The 24,025-nt window shown below is 37.7% G+C and overlaps 2 protein-coding genes across 2 annotated transcripts; both read left to right on the top strand.

Annotated features, from left to right (window-relative positions):
• Window positions 1-1,383: 1,383 nt before the first annotated feature.
• Window positions 1,384-3,537, top strand: evx2 (even-skipped homeobox 2). Its single transcript, XM_063888558.1, has 3 exons — window positions 1,384-1,777; window positions 2,213-2,448; window positions 2,923-3,537. Exons 1-3 carry the CDS (start codon window positions 1,384-1,386, stop codon window positions 3,535-3,537), a joined length of 1,245 nt encoding a protein of 414 aa, XP_063744628.1.
• Window positions 3,538-14,208: 10,671 nt separating this feature from the next.
• lnpa (limb and neural patterns a) lies at window positions 14,209-23,368 on the top strand. Its single transcript, XM_063886964.1, has 13 exons — window positions 14,209-14,397; window positions 15,218-15,316; window positions 15,767-15,808; window positions 18,084-18,271; window positions 18,357-18,415; window positions 18,527-18,567; window positions 19,797-19,880; window positions 19,973-20,024; window positions 20,117-20,338; window positions 21,435-21,540; window positions 21,713-21,783; window positions 22,098-22,256; window positions 22,429-23,368. The coding sequence occupies exons 2-13, from the start codon at window positions 15,290-15,292 to the stop codon at window positions 22,608-22,610; spliced, it is 1,233 nt and encodes a 410-aa protein (XP_063743034.1). The 5' UTR covers window positions 14,209-14,397; window positions 15,218-15,289; the 3' UTR covers window positions 22,611-23,368.
• The last annotated feature ends 657 nt before the right edge of the window (window positions 23,369-24,025 follow it).

The following is a 24,025-nucleotide window of genomic DNA, read 5'->3' as shown; positions in this document are numbered from 1 at the left end:
TATCAGGTAAACTTCAGCCCAGACCTCCCATTCAAAACCTCACATGAATGGCGGCAATTAATATTAAAACCTGCAGGAGGCGCCAGAGGACGCATAGAGGATCGTCTCATGGTGCCTTTATGGTCATTTCACTTTGAGAAACCACGAGTCCATGCATGGTGTTATGTCTTTACACATCGAGTCTCCGGTAGAATTAATATGTTGAATAAATGTGGCAGTTTTTGCTCTGTTTATACCCTAAGAGCCATACAGGTAAAATATGTTTCGATTGGGAGGAAATTGTTTCATATAGATTGTGGTAAAAACGAAAGCTATTCAAGTAAACGCTGTTAAATCTGAGTAATTCGTTCAAATTCAGCATCAGAGTCAATTAAAATGAACAAAGACAATGGAAAAATGACCTCTAAAATATCAAATTTGGAGAAAAAGTTGCTAACATAAATATAAATAATAAAAAAGATTGTAAATACAGTCCATACAATACAATAAGATTATTCTGTAGTCATTAAAGCGTATATAAGCATGTCGCTAATTGTGTACTAATGCAAGCATCATCACCACATCAAAATGTGTCTTTGACGAACTGTGCGGAACAAAACACCAAAACAAGGAAAAGTATGAAATATACAAAAATCTGCATGGTTTTAAAAACTAGACAAAAATAATAATAATATTCTTAATCTCCCATTATAAACAAGCACCTTAATCCTAATGCAATTTGCATACTGATTAAAGTCGCAGAACTGGTTAAAAAAAAGAAGAGAATAAATAAAAAGAACAACGATTAGAGAGGGGGAGGGCGTAATAGAGGAGGGAAACAATAGAGAATCAAAGCATAATAATATTCCTAAATGAAGAGGGAAATGTTGCAGCGCTCATTTTATTAATCAGACTGTCAATTTCACCCAAGAGGCCAAACCCCAGAGCAATCTAAAACAGACTCAGAGATCAACCCAGGGACAAGCACCTCGCTCCTCACTCCTCTCTTCCTCTCCACTTGGATATTATTCGTCTGACCGAAGGCCGCCTCCATCATCAAGTGACAGCCCTCTCCTATTTATTTGCTTATAAACCTGTTACAATAAATGATCATTGGAGCAACGTCAGCCGAGCATTTTAACAACGAACAGCAACCACTTTTTGATGAATGACATTTTGCTGCTGTGGGGAGGATGCACGGCTCATTTTGAGCAGTCGCTCGTCGATTGCATTCAGATTCTTTCATTTTTTGCGTCTTGCTTATAAAAAGGTTTAGAGACAGTTATTTAGAGACAGTTGCTGAGTTGCATGCGGATTTAAGCTCCGACACAACTCATTGGTGCTCCAGCCCCCCCTGGAGAAGTGTTGTGTGGCGTTTTTTTCTCTCTCGTCTTGCTCGGCTTAATGATGGAGAGGATAAGAAAAGAGATGATATTGATGGAGAGAGGTCTGCACAGTCCGGTCGCAGGGAAGAGGCTCTCAGACACGCCTGGAAATTCAGTGCTGGAGGCCCTGGAAAACTCTCAGCACAGCGGACGGCTAAGCCCTAGAATAACTTCGGCTTCTCTCCATGGAAATCTGGGGGACATCCCAACGAAAAGCAAATTTGAAATTGACAGTCTTTTCGGCTCGCACCACAACAGTGAAAATACCTCTTCAGCGGAAATTTCTTCGTCAGAAAGCAGAAAGAAAATGAGTCTTTACTCCGAAGTTTCTCCAGATTCAGATATTAACAGCGATGTGGAGGTGGGATGCCCCTCGCATCGCTCCCCGAGCCAGCACAAGGAAAACAACAAAGGTAGCATTATATTTTGTTCAATATTGACCTTTTTTAAAAATGTTCTGCTTTTATATTTTGATATTAATTAATGCTATTATTTACCCTACCCAGAAAAAAGAAATAACGCTAAATTCAAGAAACAACCTAGCAATATTTGTTGTATTGTATTTATGTTTAATATTATCACAACAAATATTGTTACTACTTTTATTATACAATAGGAATGGATGAATGTAACATCAATGAAATATTAACAAACATGTTTTGCATTTGCTTTGTTTTGTAAATAAATATTTTATTTTTATTTTTTATTATTATTATTATTATTATTATTATTATTATTATTATTATTATCCAAAATCCTTCAGGTGAAGTGCAGGCCTACACACGCACTTTAGTTTTTTATGTATTATGGATACAAATAACAATGTGTTTCTTTGTATTATTTTTTAGGTTTTTCAGACTCTGGATCTTCCAACATAAGCTCCAACTCCCTCCAGAATATGAACGGTAATTTATCTGGAGGATCAAACAATTCAAATAGCGACCAAGTCAGAAGATATCGGACTGCTTTCACCAGGGAACAAATCGGAAGACTGGAAAAAGAGTTTTACCGGGAAAATTACGTTTCGAGACCGAGAAGATGTGAATTAGCCGCAGCACTGAATCTGCCTGAGACTACCATTAAGGTACACATAAATCTTCATTATTCCTGTGTGCATGTGTTTGTGTGGAAAAAAGCAATCCAGTGGGCATCAAAACGATAATAATAATTATAATACTCTGTTGTAGAAAATATTTTATTTATTTCTGCTCGTAAATGTTGCATTGTGCAATTATTATCTTTACCTGGAGGCTACTCAAAATAACCCTTTTATTTACTGCCCAGCCAATGAGTGCGTATGAAATCAAATGTGTAGACCACAATACATTTAAACTACACCTTTATATTGAAAAACATTGTTAGTTGACATATTTAAGAAATTTGGTAGATTTTAACTGCTGCATCATGATGATTGATTAATTTGGTGATGAATGGAAAGAGCATTTTTAGGGCACTTTATCATCAGTGGTGTCTAAAGCCCATCTTCAGGGGGCAAAATTTAGATCTTTGAATTGACATGGCAGCTTCAACATGGGCCTTGTTTTGACTCTGTGTGCAGGTGTGGTTCCAGAACAGGCGGATGAAGGATAAAAGGCAGCGTCTGGCGATGTCCTGGCCCCATCCAGCAGACCCTAGTTTCTACACTTACATGATGACGCATGCCGCAGCTACAGGAAGTCTACCTTACCCTTTCCACTCGCACATGCCTCTACATTACTACCCGCACGTCGGTGTCACGGCAGCAGCAGCCGCGGCCGCCGCCTCCAGTGCCGCGTCGTCACCTTTCGCCACTTCCATGCGACCCCTCGACACCTTCCGAGCGCTCTCCCACCCCTACTCGCGACCGGAACTCCTGTGCAGCTTCAGGCACCCGGGACTTTACCAGTCACCTGCAGGCCTGAATCCCTCCGCGGCAGCCTCAGCTGCAGCGGCGGCTGCAGCAGCGGCAGCGGCGGTGAGCGCGCCGTCAGCCGCCGGGCCCTGTTCGTGTCTGAGCTGCCACAGCAGCCAGGCCGCGAGCGCACTAGGCTCCAGGAGCGCCAGCGCTGACTTTACTTGCACAGCTTCCGGGCAAAGATCCGAGAGTGGATTTCTGCCGTATTCTGCTGCTGTTCTCAGCAAGACCTCAGTCCCGTCACCAGACCAACGAGAAGAAACTTCACTGAACAGATAACTCATCATGCAACACACAACCTTTTCCCTTTTCTTTGCCCTAGCCCTACTTTAGAGGATAGGCCATACTAAAAAAAACACTCCTGGGTAAATAATTCGTTAGGCAGCATTCTAAACACACACACACGCACGCACACACGCACACACACACACACACACACAAACACACACACACACACACACACACACACACACACACACACACACACACATTTTGATGCAAAGTCTAATCAAGTCCAGAAGACTTTATAATGAAAAACACATGGATAGCTATAGCAGCGAAAATGTTGCAACTCACAAACAATCTTTTTCTAAAAGCTTGTGCCCTTGTGTTGTGCCAGTAGACCGATTTTTATGCTGGATTAATTTATAGATGTTTGGAAAAATAACAAACCATGCAGTGTATCCATTCTGTGTTCACGCCTCAATCAATGTGCCATTTTAAATGCATTTATTTATTTCTACAAATCCCACAAATTAACCAAACAACTGCAACCACATTCCATATTTCTACGGCTCAATTGTCAAATATTCAGCGTGACGAACCAAGTCTCGCTACCTTGACTCCACTGTTATTTAAAGATTCAAACATAAGCTAATTATGCTATCTAAATTTGGATAGCAGAAGGTCTTGCTTTTCTGCCCAGCAGCATATCTTTCTTCACTAGGCCTAATAGACTGAGCTTTTGGCAGGGATGGCTTCTCCCCCAGCCTCTGCTCTATGGGGACCCCCCTAATAAGCTAGAAGGGTGCATATAATTTTGCACCGCGTCTTTCGTGTCAATTTTTATGTTAATAATGAGAGGATCATGACAAAAATTGCCAATCATGTACCTAGATGGAGCTCCTTTGAATACATGACTGTAAGAAAGTTCCTCGTTTTGAGACCCGCTGTCAAGTGCTAACAACCCGCGGAGGGAAGTCATTAGACATACAAAAGAGCTGGAACAAAGCGACAGTCCTGCTGCACAGATGCACTGGATAAGAATAATATATGACACATATAGGGTTTAAAACTATTACACACAAAACAGCCAACAAAGAGCCCCTCACATTTAGTTTGCTGATAATGGGAAATACCTCGACACACAGTAGCATCTCGTTTATTTTCATTGATAAACCATATCAATTCCAGTATTTTCATAGGTGTGTAATCCCCATTAGGACCTTATCACTTAGCACACACATTGGGGAACCGAGCAAGGCGAAAGTTCAGACTAAACAGCCTGAATTTACAATCTGTCTGCGCCTGTAAAAATGGCTATAGTGCTATTTTATTCGTTCCTGTTGGGACATCACCAATATGTTAATTATAAAACATGTGAATTGTAAATCGTGAAATATTTTGCAAATATCATGAATAGTTCTACTGATAGTTGAAAATTGAATTATTGATCGCCCTGGAAAATGCTTCACGAATTGTGGATGGTAAACTCTTTTTTTTTAAAACATTTTTTTCTTTATTTTGTGTGACTTGCTGAATGTTTTTTTTATTGTTTAAACACTGGATGTACAAGCCAATAGGAGCATCACGTAGCCTACACATTGGTCTGTAAACTTACCAATAGTCCAAATTCATGATCTGTATTTCGTGCAAAAATTAGGACTGAATTATGGGTAAAATGTCTTTACGGTCCACTCAAAAGAGGCTTTAAAAAGGGCTGACAAACAAGCACTGAAATTAAAATGATGAAAATAGTATTGGCCATTGTCCCTATGGGTCTCTGTTATAACTCTATATCTCTGTATTTAAAATATCAATGACTGTATGAATTTAAATATTTTAACTTGAAAAAAAATTGTGCAATATGAAATGTAAATCCTGTTATTTATTGATCGTGTTTGTTCTTGGAAAATAAATAAAAACAATCTTTACAGATTTTCGCTTTTTTACCTTAAATTAGTTTCTAAAAAAAAATTCGTTGTAGTATAACAAACTATAACTAATTATATTGCTGGAAATAATGCAAAGTGTTGTATTTCATATTTAATCACATTTAACCACGACAGTTAAGACACTTTGCGTTTATTTAGGTGATGTGACACGATTTCTTCTGCAAACACTTTACAGCATGAATTAAAAATACGTGGAAAGCTGCAGGGAATTTGAGGCCTGCCATCACGGGTCATTCCGGCCCTATAATTTACCATTATTTTTACATTACCTCTAAATGATACAAGCTGATACTGTCGTTAATTGCACTTGGTAAAAATATAGCCTACACCAGAATGCCCCCAAGGGACTTTGAGATAAGTTGCTTTTTTGAACATCCCCATTAAAGAAATAGGATTAGGGCAGCAAATATGGGCGTGATGTATCACCATGTTTCCTTGCTCTTTACTAAAGCGAGGGTTGCAACCCATACAACAAAAGCATTGAGATAGATGGAGGTGTAACAAGGAAAAGACAGAGGCCAGAAAAACACTGCCCACAATAACACGATTAGTTTTGTATCCAATGTGCAAGACTGAAAAAAGAATTCATCATAATGCAGAACACTGTCTGTCACCTTCGCGGAATGGGTTTTGACAAGAAAATAAATCTTTGGGTTGTTTAATATATTTTATATTTTCTTTATTTCGGTGCTAATAGAAAACCCAAATTAAATGTCCGCCTGCGAGATAGAAATGCAAAGATCGATGATCCTGCCCCTACTGTCCAATCACCCCTATTTAATTGACTGTATTTTCAGGGTAATTGAACTGCTTGTTGTAAATTGAGGATTTTATAGAAACGACATGAAAACTACATTTACTGACATTCATCGCATCTTTGACATTGATTATCTGATCAGCGCCGTGTCATGCTAACCTCCAATTCTTCATTACACACTGTTTATGAGCTGTTACAGAACAACTTGCTTGTTCCAGAGTGATTGATTGCCTTATTAACGCGTGTTCTTGTAAGTGTGACCGGACTGATTACGATGCATATGTTTAGAATAATGTTTCATTTAGCTGACTGCGAGTAATGCAGGGTGACAGCTGCTGCGGGAGGACAAAAAACCTAAACTACAGGGAGCAAGCGGGGCCAAAACGCATTTAAGGTGGAACTAGAAGACAGCAAAGCCCCATAATGGTCAGATGCAGTCACTCAGCGGCAGATGAAGGGCTGGCAGCTCAGGGTCTTCTTCACTGAGCCAACTGAGCACTTAAATATATAGGCTATATATAAAAATGATGATACCTAAAATCACTATATGCAGTTTCTTTGTTCCTATTAATGTTTTAAAAGCAGGAACATACACCAACAACTGTGCCGCCAAACATAGCTTCTTAAAACATATTGTCCCCACATTTGAATCTTATGCAGAGCAGTATTTACAACTGACATACCAGCTGTTACATCAAAATATTGAAATCCATCAAATCTCATCAAACACTGCCAAAAAAAAAAACATACCAGCACTTCACACCTTTATCTCCTCTTCATGTTTGAATTTTGTATATGTTTTTTTAATATTCCTCCAAAATGTAAAGAAAACATGCAACATGAACTGCAGCCTGATGAGATTTATGCCACCATTATGCATCTAAAGTAGTCTCTGCTCTGTTTGTCTCAAATCATTGCCTCTGTTCAAATGCTACTTTCATATATTACATGACATTAATTCAACTATAGCTCATTAAGACAGAATGAAATGGTTAAATTAACTTATCAACCCATAATGATGATGAATGAGGTATTAATTCAGATACAAGCTGGGCAATTTGCAATTTTGCGCGTTTTGATGGTTCTCAAATAACATTTAATATAACGGGTCATCCCCTCAATCAATTACACGAGCATGCGAGTCGGTCGTATGGAAAATCCTTTTTTCATGCATATGTATTGAAACATGTTCTCAATTATCTTTGAAAATTGGTTTTATTGGTTTAAAGACCAATTCTTATAGTAGTCCTTAGCTCTGGATACACTTAAGGTGGTGCAAAACATTGCTTTTCTTCCCTTTTATTCTTGAAAGACAGCCTGAGATACCAACATTAAAAAATAGTTTTTGATTCCTAATATTTTTGGTAAATATTATTATATACATAGTTTTTAAAAAAATAGTTTGAAGTAAAATATTTGAGTTTATTTTTTCCTGTAAAAAGGATTTCTGGTTGAATCTGGGCCCATCAAGAAATTAATGTTAGTCTTTTTCTATACATTTTTTTGTAGAATGAAGACTGTTTGGGATGTCTATCTCTGGTGTTACAACTGTGTCCAAAAATGTCACTTAAAAGAACCTCAAAACTTGGAAACTCATTAAAATTCATTTGAAATGATAGACTTGTTAACATCAAATCATCAACATTGCTAGTTTATTGCACATACAGCATGTGTGCTTCATTTATTTACAAACAAAAAAAAATGGTTTCACATGCCTGATTTGTTTATTTTTAGTCTCACTGAGATTCACTTTGCCCCTCTCTCATTGGAATACGAGCTACAGTGGTGCTCTAAGGGAATAGCTACGGCACACACACCACCTAATCCCATTGATAATGACAATCATAAAATATTGTTATTGGTTGCATCTGCAGGTACCAAAACCACCTAAAGTCAGAGTGATTTTGGGTCAGTTTTGTCATAATTCTATCATATTGATCTGGTTTATAAGTCAACACTTTTCCTTTCAATATACTTTTATTTTGCCAGTATGAATAATTCCCATTACAGTCAATATGTTTTTGGCTCTTTGCTGTAATTCTTTAATGAGTCTGGGTCACAAGAGATATTTTATTATTTATTAAAGTTTGACAAAATATGTAGAAATGGAGGCTTGAATTATTCAAGGGTGTTGTTAACGAGCAGAACGATATTTTTTCAATAGCATTAAGACTAAACTTCTGACCTGACCTTCACCTGTCTGAAGCTTGTGGCTATGAAAAGTTGTAATGTTAAATCAATATTCTCAACAACATTTATAGAGGATGATGGATTCAAACAAGTGTGCATTTACCTTTTTATTTTTCCCCTGCAAGATGTTGTGAGAATGCCTCTCCCCAGTAAATGTCTCACTTTTGGGAATTACCTGTTTACTGAATCTGATGTTTAAGTCAAAATGGAAGGAGCACTTCAGAATGACAAAAACCTTTCAGATAAATGCAGGATTTACTTCCCATGTTTTGACCTGATCAAGGCTCAAACCTGATCTGATCCAGGTTACTTTTCACGTGAAATATTAAGCAGAAAATAAATAAAATGGAATGGAATATAAAATATATATTTCTAAAGACATTGTAAAAGTGTTTCGAGTTGGGAGCAGAAGGGCTATAAACATTTAGTGTTTATATTGAATAGTAAATACAAAATATATATATCAGCTTTACTGTTCCCCATATAAAACCTTTACATTTTAAATATCTTTAAAATATATTTAAAATCAATAGTTTCCAAAAAGAATTAACAGCCACATAGAAGTCATCTCACTCTGATGATAAAATATTGATATGGGTAGTATACAATATTTTACATTTGTGTAGGGTTGGAGATATGGAGAACATCTTCAATCACAATGATTTTATTTCATAGAAACATACATGCATCTTAAATATTTGACTTTAAAAATGTTTGAAGTAGATTACCTTGCAATCATAACAATAAACTCATATTCAAAAACACTGCCATCAAAGACATTCCTTTGCAAACCCAACGTTGACAAGCAAAACTTGCTCCATGTTTCACAAACATCCCAAAAATACCTTGCGTTCAACATCTCAGATCACAACAGCAGAGCAAACACACACATAGCACTCGCCAAATCACAAAACCTTCAACCCTTTCTTCATGTTACTCGCATAAAGAAGTGGAGGAATTTTGGTAAGAGTTGCAACACTTGCTCGAGCATTACAGCATTTATTATAGGGACACATTTATCTGCATAATTCTACAGTTTGATAGGAGGCACAATCAACTCTACACTAATAGCTACCAATGCTTGCAAACAAAAAGTTATGCAACGCGAGTCCTCCAAATTTGCCATAAGAAAGCTAAAAAGAAAGGCATAAAGGACATATCTGAATTGGTATTCCTTTTCTTGAGTGTACTTACCTTGTGCTGCCATTTCAGTTGATTCCAGACCAGCACATTATCCTTTCCTGATAAACATTCTTCAGTGGGTCCCAAATCGATTAACTTCACGTCAAAGTAGTCAATCCTTCTTGTCCACAGCAAGGAAGCCAGATATAATCTTTAAACAAACAAAAAAAAAAGTGTCAGTCCTTTTTATCCACTAAAAGGAACCAGATGAAACCTTAAAAAACACAACTGTGCAGGAAGATAATTAGCAAACGCAACTAATACAATTTAATCCATCAGCAGGAATATCAACAGCTACAGGCATAGCCAGTTAAGGCTGCATTTATTCATCAAGTACAGCCATAGTCATAACTAGAAATTCAGGCCCAAACCAAGTTAGTGCAATAGTAGCCGTAATGCTCACAACTACAGCCACAACCCTAATCTCCAGTCACATAACATGGCTAGTGGAGACCAAGCTAGCTTACATGAGTTAGCTTAGCAATAGTTGCAAGAGCATTAGAAACCACAGTTGTCATAAAATTTCCAGATTAGCTTTGAGCTAACTGATTAATCTTTACACACAATATACATTTAGGATGATCCAACTGCTGAATTGTCACAAAACTATACACTGATTTTTGCACATGAATAAGAATTCAGCTAGTAGCCTAAGTAATCAACACACAGCTAGGCATAGCTAGCCAAAATAAAAGTGTGAATGTGTGCTCATTCTGGGGAAAATAGTAAGCCACTTTAGCTAATGTGGAAACTTGAACTTCCTCAAATGGTGTTATTGAAAGATAAGAAATATTTAGAAAGCAAACATTTACATATTTTAAGCCCTCAGGTTCCTTGCTAATGCTCACCTGAAGCATTGGTGCGGTTGACACACAGTAATATGCATTGTAATGGAAGCACTGTAAACTTGAATGTAAACCAAGTGGCACATGAAAGGATTAGCTGATTGCTTTTGTAATCTGCTAATCCTTTTTTGTAAAACTTTTTGTATCAGCATTTACAACAAGACAGCCCACTAGAGCAAACCCCAGCAACTGCTTGGCCACCTATTGTATACCCTGCCAGATAGGATTGGAATAAACCAACCATGGGGGGGCTCACTAAGTTTGCACACACATAAATATACAATTTAATCATAAAGATTTACAATTTATACAAATGTGTTGACAAATGTTTGAGCAAATTGAGAGATAAACATATTTGTAACCATTAGCTTCAGGAAAAACCCTCTTTCAAAAATACACAACTTTTCAATCCCTGTTTTTCAAAAATGGTAGAACCAGGAAGTAATAGAACTAAAAAGGTAACAAGTCATTACCAAGGTAAGACTTTGATATTTCAACTTGGTTTATCATCAAAAGCTAGACAGCCTACATGTGTTTCTTTGGAATAAACGGACCCAGATGCTCATGTATGTTATTGGGGATAAGCTAATCTAACTGTTCATGTGTGTTTGATACTTTGTGAAGGACTGTTTACCCTTATCTTTCTATATCACAGCCATACAAATATGGAATCAAATGTTCTATGATCAGTTGAATGTCCATTAGCGTGATGCTGAAAGCAAGAACTTTATAACCTTCAAGAAGTTGGAAAAAAGGATTTTCATGATTGAGATCCAATGGAACGGACCTCCATTTTGGGTTTCATCTTCAGTGTGGGTATTTTTGGATTCTTCCGTTGATCTAAGGGGACCAGAAGAAATACCCTACATGGAACCAAAACCATGCCAACATATCACTCCTGCCTAATGATGTCCTGCAAAAATGTTTCTGAACCTTGTAGAAATCAGTTTAAACTGTAAGTTGGTCTCAGAAAAGGGATTACTTGACAACTTGGCTCTTGACCCTTGTCTTTTCAAGGGGTTCAGGAGTAATATAATTGTATAACATGAAAGGCCTACAAAAATACTGTCTGGAATAGAATAAATTGGTACATTATATAAAGCTTGACAAACAAATCAATGTTGAAGAACACTGACTTTCATTTAAACAGTATTCAAATGCATATGTACAGTATGTGCTTTTGTATGGCTGGGTTTGTTGTGACTGTTGAAGTGAACATCTGCCTTGACTCAGGAGTGGATCCTTTTGTTGCTTTTCCATCCCCTTTCTCCTCCCATGTTTTGTCTGTTTCACAGTTACAATAAAAGCTTGAATTATAATTGTTTTAAAACCTGGATAATGTTAAATAAAGTGCATGCAAACAAGGCATTTACTTATTCAGTCAACCAATACACAATGAGTCATTCGACTGCCCCTGGCTTACACACATTCATACATTTTTCCGACACCAGGCCTTGACAGTGTGCCTAGGAGTAGACAGAACTGATGGGTAATTTACATTAAAACTGAACTTGAACACAATTAATGGGAAATGCAAAGAACACCATGAGCTCTGGTATCATTTAGAATTGAATTGATTTTTTCTTCTTTTTTGAACCACTATCATCTTAACTCACACGTGATGTTATTTTTGATAACCGGGATCAAAGTTGTGAAAATAACTGTTGAATTTACCAAATCAGCAAACCTAATAACCTGTCAACCGAGGTCAAATTCATTAGAAAGGACTAAGTGTTCAGAAACCACGAAGCTGACGGTCAGCCTATGAGCACCATTTAGCTGTTGAGTCATGTAGGTGAAAAATGGCCAGTGTTTACATTGTGTAAGTATTAGCACGATTGACCCTTATGGTAGACGGTGGGAACAAGATGTCTGATTTACTGATCAGCCCAGAAAATGTGTACATTCATCCATCTAGAGGTTATCTGTGGAGCTAGGGATAGCAATGATTAAGTGTCTTTATCCATTTAAATGGATTGCAATTAAGTTGGTATATCTATTGTGCCCTTATGATGAAACCTCGTAACTTTCACGCAACATAACATCAAGCCCAAGCAATAGGGTTCAGATTGCTTAGGCCAACATGAAATTAAGAAATAAAGTCCCTTTTACATGGTGAAATAGTGCAGACAAGGTGGTGGGCTTCATCTGGTTTATCTCCAAAGGTGTTAATTTCTCTCATAATTATTATTTGGGTTTCCATCCCCTCTCTTAAACATATTTCTTTGAACCATCTCATAACAAACATATGGTGTTTACCTGATGTTAAAACATTATCTCGTACTCATTGACGTTATTGGAACACACTGTTTTAAGTTTATATTGTTTAGTCTGTTTTTAATCCTAGTTTTCACCAAATAATGGGCTTGTTGTGATGTGCTCTGGCTTTTAATGAGCACCCTGAGGCAATAAGGGAGCTCAGACTTCTAATGAATAATGTGTTACCTTGCAAATCTGAATATCAGCTTTGGAAAGTACACCTACTGCAATTGTATAGGGTTACAAAAGCTTTGTTGGATTGGATACAGGACTTAAACAGTAAAATTACATTTTTGTGTGTAAACTACCATATCAATCTAACTCTTTGAATTGAGTCATATATATTAGGCCTATAATACAGCATTGCCAATTGTACTGACAATGTTAGCTCAGCTTAAACTTCCCAATTTTTTTTCAAAAAGCACAGGCAACAATACCAGCTTACCAGACACTTTTGTCCAAAGTGACTTACATTTTTGTGTTCAGTGACTTTTGGTTTTGACCACCAACTTGCAAATAATGGCCAATGAATGGATAACCAACTGTGCTAAAGCCAGTGGCGGTTCTAGACCAATTTTACTGGGGAGGCCAGGCTGGGGCCAGTTACCTTATGAGAAGGGCACAATAAATGCGGGTTAGAGTAATTGTTTCTCTACAGGTATTTTTTTCAGTAACTTTAAGTTAAGGTGTTTTGTTTCAGTAACAACATTGAATCAGTATTTTTTTATTTATTTACAATCCTTGTTTTATTAACTAAGTTGCAATTTTAAGGGGTCCGACAAGAATGCCGAGTTACATTGATTCCGCCTATCGCGCCACTGCTATAGCCAATAAATTGTAATATTATAAACTTTTCTTTGGGAGGGGGCCAAAGGGTGGTCCCAGGTCGGTGTCACTGTTGCCCCCCCTCCCACCCCCCTAGAACCGCCCCTGGCTAAAGCCATTTAACCTTTTACCAGAATATTATATTTTGATGTAAGTAGAGGTGTAAAGTAACTAAGTAGATTGACTCATGTACTATACTTAAGAACAATTTTGAAGTACTTTTACTCCATTACATTTATTAAATACCTTAAATTGTTTTGCAGATTTGTTTTATCAATCTGAAACCTAATCCATACTTAAAAGGGACTTTACTTACACCTGTAGTAAATTCACAAGGATCCAGAGCAATTTAAATCAGCTTCACCTTTACCAGCTTTGATGAACACATTAATGCATCACTAATTTTAATCAGATCATATCATATCATTCTGAAATGGGCCAATCTGCATAATGAGTACTTTTTACTTTTGGTATATTTTGATGCCAATACTATTGTAGTTTTACTGGAGTAAAGTGTTGATTGCAGGACTTTTACTTATAAAAGAGTATTCCTACACTCTGGTACTTCTACCTTTACTTAAGTACTAGATTTGAGTATTTCTTCCACCTCTCTTCATAACCAACAGTTAGCCTGCAGACCACAAAAAGTTGCCACGCAGGCACTTTACCTGACCGTTTTCTTTTTTTCTACCAGTGTGCATAGGAAGACTTACTATTAGTTTAACTGTACTAACAGTGAGTGGGCCTCATCAGACTCAGACCTCAGGCCCAGCACTGTTCCTTATGTTCCATGCTGTTCTTTCAGCGGACACTCCCCCATTTTGTGTCACACACCCTCTGTCTGAATAGGACTGGAGGACCGCTCTACTGCCACAGGCTGTAGAAACAGGACGACTCCACTGCCAAGGTAAATATTCCCCCCTCTTTTTCCAAACAATTCGCTTTGAGCCATTCACTTTGCAGGCAGATTAGTGTGTCTCGCTTGCTTTGACAAAGAACGTTAACCAAGTTAGCAACGGTTGCTAATGCTTATCGAGACTAACGGTTACTTTTGTGTTAGCATCACCTGCTAATGGTTAGCTCCCCCTGGTTAGCGTCAGCAATGCTAACGCTGAGGTTTTGCTCCATTTAAGTGGGTTAAAAAGTTATACTTGAAACGCCAGTCGTAAATAGCGACATGACAAACCTCTCCTTTGAGGACGGGTGTCGTTAGGTTATCACTGGTTTAAGGAAGGTTGCCTTTGAACAGTGAAATTGAAGTTATTTGGATAAGTTAGCTAAGGGTTTAAAAAAACCGTGTTGGAATGACATATTAACATATGCAATGATAAATTCAATTCTAAACACTATGTGAAAGTGTTTCGTTGTGCGCCTTTATATGTCGCAGTGTATGCTGTGTGAGCATAACCAGTTACCCTAGCGTTATCACTCACTCCAACAGGTACACGTAGCTAAACGTTTTGTTAACAGCAGCCCTTTTAACACTTCATTAACAATGTTCAGTTTTTGTTGAAACAACTAGGACATGTTTTTTGTGGAGTTGAGTTGTATTTTATCAGATGTGGATTGCACATGAAAAGGCACTTTATTGCACACAGTAATAACAGCTTGTGTTGCCCTATGTTGAATTACACTGCATAACTTTAAACTGCATAAGTTTAAACTCCATGTGTTCAACTCACATTGCAAACTGAGTCTATATTGAATCCCAGTACTGTTGCCAACAGGTGGAGAGCTTATCTGTGAGAGGAATCAAAGGAGGAACTCAGTAATAGAATATCCTATCCTCCCTCATCAACATGGGGGCCATCATCTCACGGTGGAGGGTTTGTTTTCAAATCTTTTACTGATTATGACTATCTGCTTCATGTTTGTGTAAAACAAATTCCATAATTGTACTTCCGTTAGCAATATTTGTACTTGTTTAAGATTCCGTTTAGTTTTTATTTTGTGTTTCATATTTAATACGCTTTCAGATTGCAGGGACATGTAGGACTCTCACAAATAAGGGGTTCTACCATCTGCATTCATTATGACTAGATGTTTAAGCTAACACCCCTCCAGGCCCTACCACTTCTTGGTGTATTGGCATGCACAGGTTAACTTAATATTATTGCCAACAAAAAGAAACACATGACGCAAAACACTCAGAAAGGGAATGATGAAACAGGAAGTCTCCATATCATTTGAAGAAGTTGAACGTGCAAAGAACACTATTATTATGGCAAGTTTCATAATTTCTCTCTGACCTTGATTTCGTAATGTTTCTCTTACAGGCTAAACCATCCACTGTGGAGATTTTGGAGGGAATTGATAAGGTATACTTATCAGAAACTACTGCTTTTCTTTATAAAATGTGTATGTGGATTTGTTAACATGGTATACATTAATCAAAGTACAACAAAGCCATTCTCTAGCTCAATATTTTGTCACGTCATTGTACCATGATGTAGGTCATTTCTAATTGACATAACAGAAAATATATTGATATTGCAGGTTTTCTGGTAATTCACGCTAGTCTTTTTTAAATAACACATAGTAAAGACAATTTTGGTTTGCAATAAATTCATTGAAAGTACTGAGTTTTTAGAGTACTGAGTATTTTCTAATAAATAAATAAGAACTTTAGAGTAAAGTTATTGAGAAACAAAATATTTCCAGCTTTACACTGAATGGTTAGACGTTTGCTCACACATACAGTGTTATCAGATTAAGAGAATAGTTTGATTTGAATGGAGTCAAGTTTGATTAATCCTTTTGAAGTGAGTGGTAGTGTGAAGTGTGATGTAATTTCAAAAACTACAAGAACATGGCCTGAGGTTGGATGAGTTCAAGCATGCAGAAGGGGCTGTCCGTCAAATTAATAATATGCATCTACCGTACTTGAAAGTAAACTACGGCTCATTAAAAGGTGGGTTTTATTTTTTCCAGCTCTGGCCATTAGTTATATTAGTGATCATAATGTTGTACGCAACAAAATCATATCAGAGATCTTTTTCTGCAGAGCCACTGGAAGAAAAACAAGTTTTCAAGCCCAGTGCAGAACTGAGCAATATTTTATATTTAGCCTTGCGCTGCCCCCACTTTTATAACTCTGGAGCCTCCCCAGGGGTCATGCCCCCTATTTTGGGAACCATTTAGTCAGTCTGTAAACGGCTGTCAATTAAATGTTTCATATTTTTATTTTTCGCTTTGAATCCTTAGTTGCCAAATAAATTGGAACACTACTTTGGGGTTCGTTTACAACCTGTCAATTGACCGTTGATTAGTTACCACTTAAGTAGCTTTTTTATTTAGAAACAATGCTAAGTAAAAACATGGTGTGTAAGCATGCGTCTCTTGACCATAAACAAACAGATGTGTCAACAAATGCCAGATCAGCTCCTCATTTGCTGACTGATAGGGCTTTAGTGCTCTTCTACAGTAAAGCTAGTGTTAGGTTATTCTTAGCACCTGCCCTTGAAGCAAGAGACACTACACATATACACTGAAGAGGTCACGTGGCATTGACATTTTGAAGAGACAGTTTTTGGCTTGTGAGTTATCCTCGGTAAATATCCTGTCACCTATTAAAAAAGAAAATGTTGGCTGTAATCATTTTTTAATGTGCGTGGTTGCACAACATGTACGCAAATGCATGTGGGATATACTGTATAGCTGAACATGAGATCTGTTTATCCGGTACTGAGAGTGACAGACACACATGTTATAGAAGAACCATAGAGACCAGAGGAAGTCCCATTCTGTCTTCAAGCTTTTTATAGAAGGGCTGAACAGCACTTTAACTCAGTGGTGTAACCTTTACATGTTAAACAGTTTGTTAAAAATTAAATAAATATTTGTCTTTTCTGTCAGAAGAGAAGTTTGACCAAAGTCATTGTTAGGTATGCTCCTGTAGTCATTGCCAGGTTTATGTTATACTTTATTTATATGCATGTTCACCTTTTTCAATTTGAAGTCCTGCATAAGTGTTCATTGTCTAAAGTTCAACAGCTAATCCTGATATGAATTGCCTTTATTTGCATCTATGTAAACACATGGCGCACATTCACTATGTTCAGGTGCCATAAAGGAAGTGGTCTTAAACAATGGATTCGCTACAAATATACACTCTATTTAATATTTAGGGAAAATGCACATATGATGATGGCCCAGCTTTACTGGAAATGACATAACAATATATTAGAAATAACAATAATTGAATGACCCAGATCTGAGGGCAGAAGCAGGAACCTTTAAGAGTCATAATGTTTTCAGAATATTAAAATATAGATTTCTTTCCAATCATTCGAGGTTCAATATGTGCTAGTAGTTTGTCGTCTCATTGGTTGGCCATTAGAAATTCCTTCTTTTTGAGTCATGCTTGCCTTTATAGCCATTTGTTCTCAAAAAAGTAGAAATTCTGGTGGGGGTTATTTTTATTTATATAATTGTATATCACAATATGGAAAATGCATGCAAAACAGAAAGAAATCAAATTGATATTTAAAGCTAAAAGATGTTCCACTGTTATCTATTACATGAGATCGAGCTCTAAATGTGCGTAAAACAACGTGTACTAATATAACTCTCATTTGACGTGGTTCCCCACAGGATTTACAGACTCTCGAAGAATACAGCGAGAAGTATCAGAGGCAGCTGAAGATATGGGTCGGACGGCTGATTCTGTACTCGTCTCTTCTCTACCTGATCACATGTGTAGTGGTGTATTTCTGGTACCTGCCCGAACAGATGATGGGACGGCTCATACTGTCTCTTCCCTTCCTACTATTTCCATTACTGTAAGTGCGCAACATTGTCAATAACATTTATACTAAACTGTTACTCCAATATAACCAATTAACATAGTTTTTCTCTTTCCTTTAGAGTTTGGTTACTTAGAAAGTTGCTTATAATTATTTTTTCACGAAGAACTGAAAAAAATAGTAAGATCATTTATGCTATTTATACATTTCTTAACACATAAGATTTTGTTTTTATGTTGAAACTATAATAACTATAATCCAGTAAAACAAATGTTTTGTTTGTTTTTTCAGATGAAAAGTTAGAGGATCTTAAAATACAAAAAAGGAAAATAGTAAGTGATTTTTTACACATTTGTTTCACATGTGTTGTTTTGATCTGTGATTTCCTGTGCTATTTATATTGAAGACCTAGCGCATTCATTTAAAACACTTTTTTGTCAACATGTAAATACCACTTTTAATGATTTTTATTCCCTCGTTTACCAGTTTCTCCCATTTTGAGCCAACTGGTATCATATTCCTCAGCCACTATCTGCCCAAAATCATTTAACAAAAATAACTATTTAAAAAGTAGGTATGAGTCTTAATGAGTCCCGGTGTAGAACCAACAATAGATTGGGGTGTAGCTGCTGCTTGTGTGTCAGTGTCAGTTTAAGATAATGGGTGGCTGTCAAACCATGTTCTATTCTCTTTTTTATGCTTTATAGTTTGGACTCACAATATCACTCGGTGTAGCAGAAGTAGTTATAAGGCCATTATAAAAATTGCACCGTTCGCATCTTGCAGATATGTTCTCCATCGTCCCTGAAATTACCCCTGCGAGCTTGAGAGATCTGCAAAGTGACGTTTCAGAAAACAATTGTCACGCATTAGTGGCTGGCAGCGTGATCAGAGATGTGCGAGAAACGTATTATAAAGCTCATAATCTCTACAGAACACATTGTAACTTTGATGTGGTTTCTAGCGGAGTGAGGACTTGCACTTCATTTTGTAAGTTACGTAGGAAGCCTTGTAGTATTGCTCTTATTGATCCCCTCAGCATCTGCAGTAAGATACTTGCTAATCTAGGATCTGCACAGACCGCGTTTGATCGGTACAGTGCATTAACCCAGTAAACCACTCTGCTAATGTCACTTTAATTAATAGCATTTAGTGCAGGAAAGAAATAAATCTGAGAAATTGCTTGTCATCCTCTGTCAAGTATAATAACTTTCAATAATTAGGGCTGATGGATTTTCACACTCTCCATTATCGAAGTAGTGAATGTAATTATTCTTCATATTATATGTAAACATTTAGAAATGTTGGTACTTAAATAAAGATGTACAATTTAGTGAAGTAACTTCCCCGTGCCCTTTCGTAGCCATGTTTATTTGTAATGTTATGGTAGGTGATTCTAGGATATTAATGTGTGTTCGTTTACCACCTATTAATTACATTAGAGGATCATCAAATAATTACTTGGCAATATAGCTACTATAGGAATCAACGTGTGTGCAAGGCATTGGAAAAATGATGTTGGCATTAATCTTTTGATACCTTTTCATTGTCTTTTGTTCAGCTTGAAGAAGTTATGGAAACTGAGACGTATAAAAATGCGAAAATGATTCTGGAGAGATTTGATCCTGATTCCAAGAGAAAAATTGTAAGTTATTTTATTAACATACTGTAACAAAAGTCTCATTGTCTGTTTGGTTTCCATATGAATTATTTGCACTCCTTGTTTCCTGTGTGAAGGAGCTTGAATCCACTCCTGTTGGACCTCAGATGACTCCAAAACAAGGACAAGGTAGCAAAGAGTTTTGAATCTGGCACTATTTTCTCCACATGTCCTTTGCTCTTTCTTACTATTGTAAAGCAAATCATAATCTTTTCTGTTAGAGCTTCGCCAGCGCAATGTCATCCCGAAGACCCCCTCAGTGGTGGTGAATCCTGCAAGCGGCGTTGCAGCGCGCCCTCCTACTGCCTCTGGGCCCACCTTTCCTGGACGATCTTCCCACTCTGCTCCAGGTGGACCCCCAGAGAGGGCCCTGTCGGCTATAGCTGCTCAGCAGAGCTTGATGAGGAGGCCTGTGACCCCGGGAACACCTGTTCCAGGAATCGGTGAGTTACCTGCGCACAGGGGGACCACACCATAATGTGGTCGATTAAGGTGTGATTTACTCTTCCTTGGCTCTGTGTCCCCAGTTGCTCAAGATTCTGTGGTGTGTGTTGTCAGCAAGAATGGTACAGTATCTTATACAGTAGTTGGAATGTGTAATCACCTTAATGGAGTTTTCAAATATCTAACTAACTCCTTTCTCAGACAAGTGTTACATTTTGAGCTGGTTTCAGAAAAAGGCTATAACCGCTGACACAGTCAGGATATTTAGAGAGTATAATGAATGCATATCTGGCTGCTTTTAGAGATTTTGAAAGCCAGCCAGGCAACACTATAAACAACTTTCCAAAGAACAGTTGCTGTAAATACAAGACATCTGTGGAGTGCAGAGTTATTGCATATTCTTTATAAATTATTTATGGGCTATGAACACTCAATAGAAGATGCAAATAAGTAACGGTAAAGGAAATGTGTTCCTAGAGGAAGCTGCATGCTGTAATTGCCATGTGGAATGCTAACTGTGAGGTATGCACGAATCACGATTACATTAACTATGATTAATTAGCCAGACCTGCATTTGTTCTCTGGGCAATGGTGGTGGAATCTCACTAAATGTCTTTTAATGCTTGTTGAAATTGCCTTTGGCATTGGGAACAACCTCGCAAATGGTTTACATGACTTGATGTTATCACCTGCTTCTGCCGAAAATTGAAAGTGAAAAGCAATTTGATACAAAGAGTCACCACAGAGTTTCCATATGTTGGTAAATTAATAACCAGCAGGATGTTGAGACTCTGCCAAGTCTCACAGAAATGACCAGTCATCTTCCTATGATTGCTCTTGATGTTAGATTATATTAATTACTACTCACCAACACAGCAGGGATTCTGGACGTGCTTTGCAAGTGAGATCCGCTGCTAATTCATTAAGAAAAACGGGCAGGTTTTTTTTGTAATATCCATCATCGTTTCTGCAGTAAACTGTAAATCTCAGCCTCACTCTTTCACTTAGTTTTACTGTGAGCAGAACCTATTTAATGCAGTTTGTATTCAACACTATGGACTGTGTCTAACAGGCATTGATGTTGTGCTTTCACAGGGATGCACCCCCCAGGCCCGCCCCTGGCCAGACCTGTGGTCCCGAGGGATCGAGGCGCCATGGACAGAGTCATTGAGTATCTTGTTGGAGATGGCCCTCAGAACAGGTACACAAATCTCTTCCAGGCAATACAATTTTATACATTTTGTTGGGCAGGTATAGTAAATGTATTAAGCTGTGTGTTTTGAAACTAATGAAATTATCTTTCCGTGTTATTATGATGCCAGTCCCTACGCACTTCATTCTGTCTTAACTTGATTGTCTTTCCTTCCTCATAGATACGCTCTCATCTGTCAGCAGTGTCTGTCCCATAACGGCATGGCATTAAAAGAGGAATTTGAATACGTTGGTAAGACTTAGAGAACCACAACGCTCTTTGTCAGTCTCCATCAAACACCGTGCCTTCATTTGCCCTCTAGCATTTGGCAGCGTAGTATATCATATAGCTCTTAAATGCCTCTGCCACTACCGACCCCTGTAAGCAGAAATGCAACCAGATTGAATATGCAAACCAGTGCTACACATCAATCTGAAGTGTTTATGCATCTCAGGCATTTTCTGTCATTGCTTCAAATTCATGTATATTAATCTATATCTGTTTTCAGAATGCATTGAGCAAGTGACATAAACTATATGAACTGTGTTTTATTTGTGTTATTTCAGCCTTCCGATGTGCGTATTGTTATTTCCTGAACCCTGCGAGAAAGACCAGACCTCAGGCGCCCAGACTCCCCGAGGTCACCGGCGAACTGAAGATGTCCTCCGAGGCACCCGTACCTCCTCCTGCTGCTGCTGACATGGATGACGACCCATCTGTTTCAGGTGATAATGACACACAAGGCATATACCTCTTAAGTGTAATGGTCATACAAGTAATCAAATATTACTTTTTTAGTACATTTAAATATATAATGTTAAAATGATCAATTCTGTTCACAGTAGTTTCCACTTTCTTTCTTTTGACTTGTTTAAGAAACGTGCATATCTCTTTTAGGTGATGCAAAGCTTGCGGATGTCTCTGCTGAAATGGACACCCAGGGGCCGGACACACCAACGAACACGGAGCCCGGCTCTGCGTCAGACGGCCAAAGCACCGAAAGCACCCCAGAGTCACAAGACGTGCCGTGTGAGAAATCTGACGAAGAGCAAGATGTGTCCCCCATGGAAGTGGAATAAAACGGTGGCGCAGTGATTTCAAGTCATGCTGGAACTTATTTGTTCTTTGAAGGGATGAGATAACCGTTAACTTATAAGTAAAGGCCGTGAGTTGAAATGATACAGTAAAAACGTCAGCAGTGATTTTCAACTTACAGTACAGAATGTCTTTTCTTTTGAGAATTGCTTTTATATTTCTAGAAATAGAAAATAATGAAATATGAGTTAAATATTTTGTAGCAACATCAAACATACCACCAGTATGATTACACATCCATCACATTATAATCTATTTTTGCTACATATATCTAGTTTTCCCATGTTTGTTTGTTCATATTTTTTTGTTTTTGACTTAATTTCTTACAGTACTTGAGCACATTTAATTGGAAACAAAGCAAATATTCTGTGGGGAAAATTTTAATATATTATGGGAAGTTATTTATAAATATTTTTCTATAATGCTGTGCCTTTCATGACACTGTAGGAAGGGGAACTCTGCAGCACTGTGGTGCTAAAAACATGTTTACATAACCATGCTACCATAATAGGAATGCACACATAAAGTATTTATTGCTAAAATAGAGAAAGGAGATTTATCTCCGTACTGTGCACCTGCCCTAAGTGCCTTTTTGTATTTTAAGTCTATGCTTCAGAGTGGTGTCGATGAAATGTATTTACATATAGACAATAGACACATTGAACTGTTTACAGGCTGTATCTCTTTGCTGTTTGTCTGAATTCTTGTAATGTATTAATAATAATAAATAAACTTTTGAGAATGTCTGTGTACATGTATACTTGTATCGCAACACATTCATCCCACAGATACATGGTTTTTCTTTCTATAAAAGTATGATTTACTGACTAAATGTATTTTGTATTTATGCATTTAAAAGTGATTATTCAGTTACATCAAAATATGAAAAAGGAGAGGTCAATCTATTGCCCTGGCTCTCATGTATTCCTGCTACCTTCATTGTGTCACGCATTTTATAATGCTGCCCTATTTCTTCTCTGGCCAGCTTCTCATCGAGGAGCATGTTTAAACAGTCCATTTTCATTAGCAGGCCAATTTTAGCTTGTGATCATTTTATTTTAGCTCATTGATCATTTCAGACAGCGCAAGATAATGGCGCTGACACGGAGCCCGACCAGTCTTGATTGCTTGACCCTCTTCATTTGCAACAAGAAAGTCATTGCTACTACAAAGTTGCTCACAGCCGTCACATGACCCTTTTCCCCTGAAGATAGACCGTAAACTCTGGGTGAGGTCAACAGCCCACGTCTTCTATGGGTTCTGATAATGTATGTTTACAGAGATGTGACCTCCTGGGCCTTGTAATGCATCACTGTGACATGACAGTAACGCCTGATTCCACCGCATGCTTTTTGAGGTTGACCTCTGACAAGAGCCAAACGGGGGAAAAAAAGGGACA

The sequence above is a fragment of the Eleginops maclovinus genome, chromosome 7 (assembly GCF_036324505.1).
Source record: "Eleginops maclovinus isolate JMC-PN-2008 ecotype Puerto Natales chromosome 7, JC_Emac_rtc_rv5, whole genome shotgun sequence".
In the NCBI taxonomy this organism is placed as follows: Eukaryota; Metazoa; Chordata; class Actinopteri; order Perciformes; family Eleginopidae; genus Eleginops; species Eleginops maclovinus.
This window is presented reverse-complemented; position numbering and strand designations above follow the sequence as displayed.

Bases quoted from the DNA above. Each gene is read 5' to 3' on its own strand.
- lnpa (XM_063886964.1), top strand. From the start codon at position 15,290: ATGGGGGCCATCATCTCACGGTGGAGG. The intron at 21,541-21,712 runs GTACACAAATCT...CCTTCCTCATAG, and splicing joins GGAGATGGCCCTCAGAACAG to ATACGCTCTCATCTGTCAGC. The intron at 21,784-22,097 runs GTAAGACTTAGA...GTGTTATTTCAG, and splicing joins AGAGGAATTTGAATACGTTG to CCTTCCGATGTGCGTATTGT.
- evx2 (XM_063888558.1), top strand. From the start codon at position 1,384: ATGATGGAGAGGATAAGAAAAGAGATGATATTGATGGAGAGAGGTCTG. The intron at 1,778-2,212 runs GTAGCATTATAT...ATTATTTTTTAG, and splicing joins GCACAAGGAAAACAACAAAG to GTTTTTCAGACTCTGGATCT. The intron at 2,449-2,922 runs GTACACATAAAT...CTCTGTGTGCAG, and splicing joins TGCCTGAGACTACCATTAAG to GTGTGGTTCCAGAACAGGCG.